A 1,415-nucleotide genomic window follows, 5' to 3' on the forward strand; every position below is an offset into this window, starting at 1 on the left:
AAATTCTTAAAAGACATCCTGACCAAAAGGAGGAAATTGGAAGAGTTTGAGATAGTTGCACTTACTGAAGAGTGTAGTGCTATAATCTAGAATAAGCTTCCACCAAAGCTTAAAGATCTAGGGAGTTTTTCTATTCCTTGCACTATTGGTAGTTTTTAAATTTCTAAAGTTTTATGTGATTTGGGTGCTAGTGTTTCAATAATGCCTTTATCTATTGCTAGAAAACTTGGATTTCAAGAGATACAACCCACTACAGTTACCTTGCAATTAGCAGACAGAACAATTAGGCACCCAGTTGGGATTATAGAGGATGTTTTGCTTAAAGTTGGGCATTTATACATTCTAGTGGACTTCATTGTGCTCGAGGTTGAAGATGATGTTGAAATTCCTTTTATTTTGGGAAAACCATTCTTAGCTACAGTTGGAGCAATTATTGATGTGAAAAAGGGCAAAATAACATTCAGAGTTGGAGAGGAGGAAGTGGTATTTAATTTGTTCAATGCAACTCAGTATCCCTATACAGATAGTTGCTATAAACTGGATTCAGTCAATGAGGGTAAAGGTAAGCCTATTTCACCACCTTCAACAACGCAGGTGCTAACTCTTAAGACAAAACCACCACCACTTTCTAGCTATTTTGATTTTATGGTTGGATAGCGAGTAGTACTTTCTAATTCACAACTCCATCTTTTGCCATGGAATCTTAGACCATATTGGGGGAACAAGTTTAAGGTCGTAAAGATTCATCCTTATGATGTTATCAAGATTTATAGTGGACTTATCGAAGCAGTCAAGTTTAATAAAGAAAGTCTCGAACCGTATAAAGTAGTGGAAAATGGGGTACCATAGTCAAGCTAGTGACTATAAAGAAACACTTCTTGGGAGGCAACCCAAGCACTCTTACTTTCTTTTCTTTTATTTTTTTATTTTTATTTTTATTTATTTAATTATTAAATTATTAACACTCTTTTTTATTTGTGTAGGTTCATATAAAAAAAAAATTTTAATTTTTTAAAAAAATTAAAAAAAATTCAAAAAAATATATATTTCAAAAAAAATTTCACAAAAAAAAGTGGTAAGCCGTAGCTTCGACATGGGGTAGGCCACGCCTCCCCCTTGAAATTGGTAGCCCACTAACCAAACCCAATTCCCCCCACATTGTACTAGCCCACTCACCCACTAGCCCATTTACCCATTACCCAAACAAAAAAAAAACCTTTTTCTTTATTTATTTTCTTTTCAGTTATTTTTATTTATTATTTATTTTATTTTTCTACATTATTTATTTATTTATTAATTTATTTTTTTGTAGTAAAAAAAATTTTCCTACAAGTGACAATGAAGATGATAACAATAAGCAGGAGGATTAGAGTTTCTCAAAAATTCATCCAATCATCAGGGGAGTATTCTTTATC

At 32.5% G+C, this 1,415-nt stretch overlaps 1 protein-coding gene across 1 annotated transcript; it reads left to right on the forward strand.

Moving 5' to 3' along the window:
* The first annotated feature begins 201 nt into the window (after nt 1-201).
* LOC108661547 (uncharacterized) lies at nt 202-657 on the forward strand. The gene has a single exon (XM_018118976.1). The coding sequence runs from the start codon at nt 202-204 to the stop codon at nt 655-657; it is 456 nt and encodes a 151-aa protein (XP_017974465.1).
* Nucleotides 658-1,415: the final 758 nt, after the last annotated feature.

This window comes from Theobroma cacao, chromosome 4, assembly GCF_053813885.1.
Source record: "Theobroma cacao isolate CCN51 chromosome 4, ASM5381388v1, whole genome shotgun sequence".
Classification (NCBI taxonomy): Eukaryota; Viridiplantae; Streptophyta; class Magnoliopsida; order Malvales; family Malvaceae; genus Theobroma; species Theobroma cacao.

Coding starts and splice junctions, on each gene's coding strand:
- LOC108661547 (XM_018118976.1), top strand. CDS start 202: ATGCCTTTATCTATTGCTAGAAAACTTGGATTTCAAGAGATACAACCC.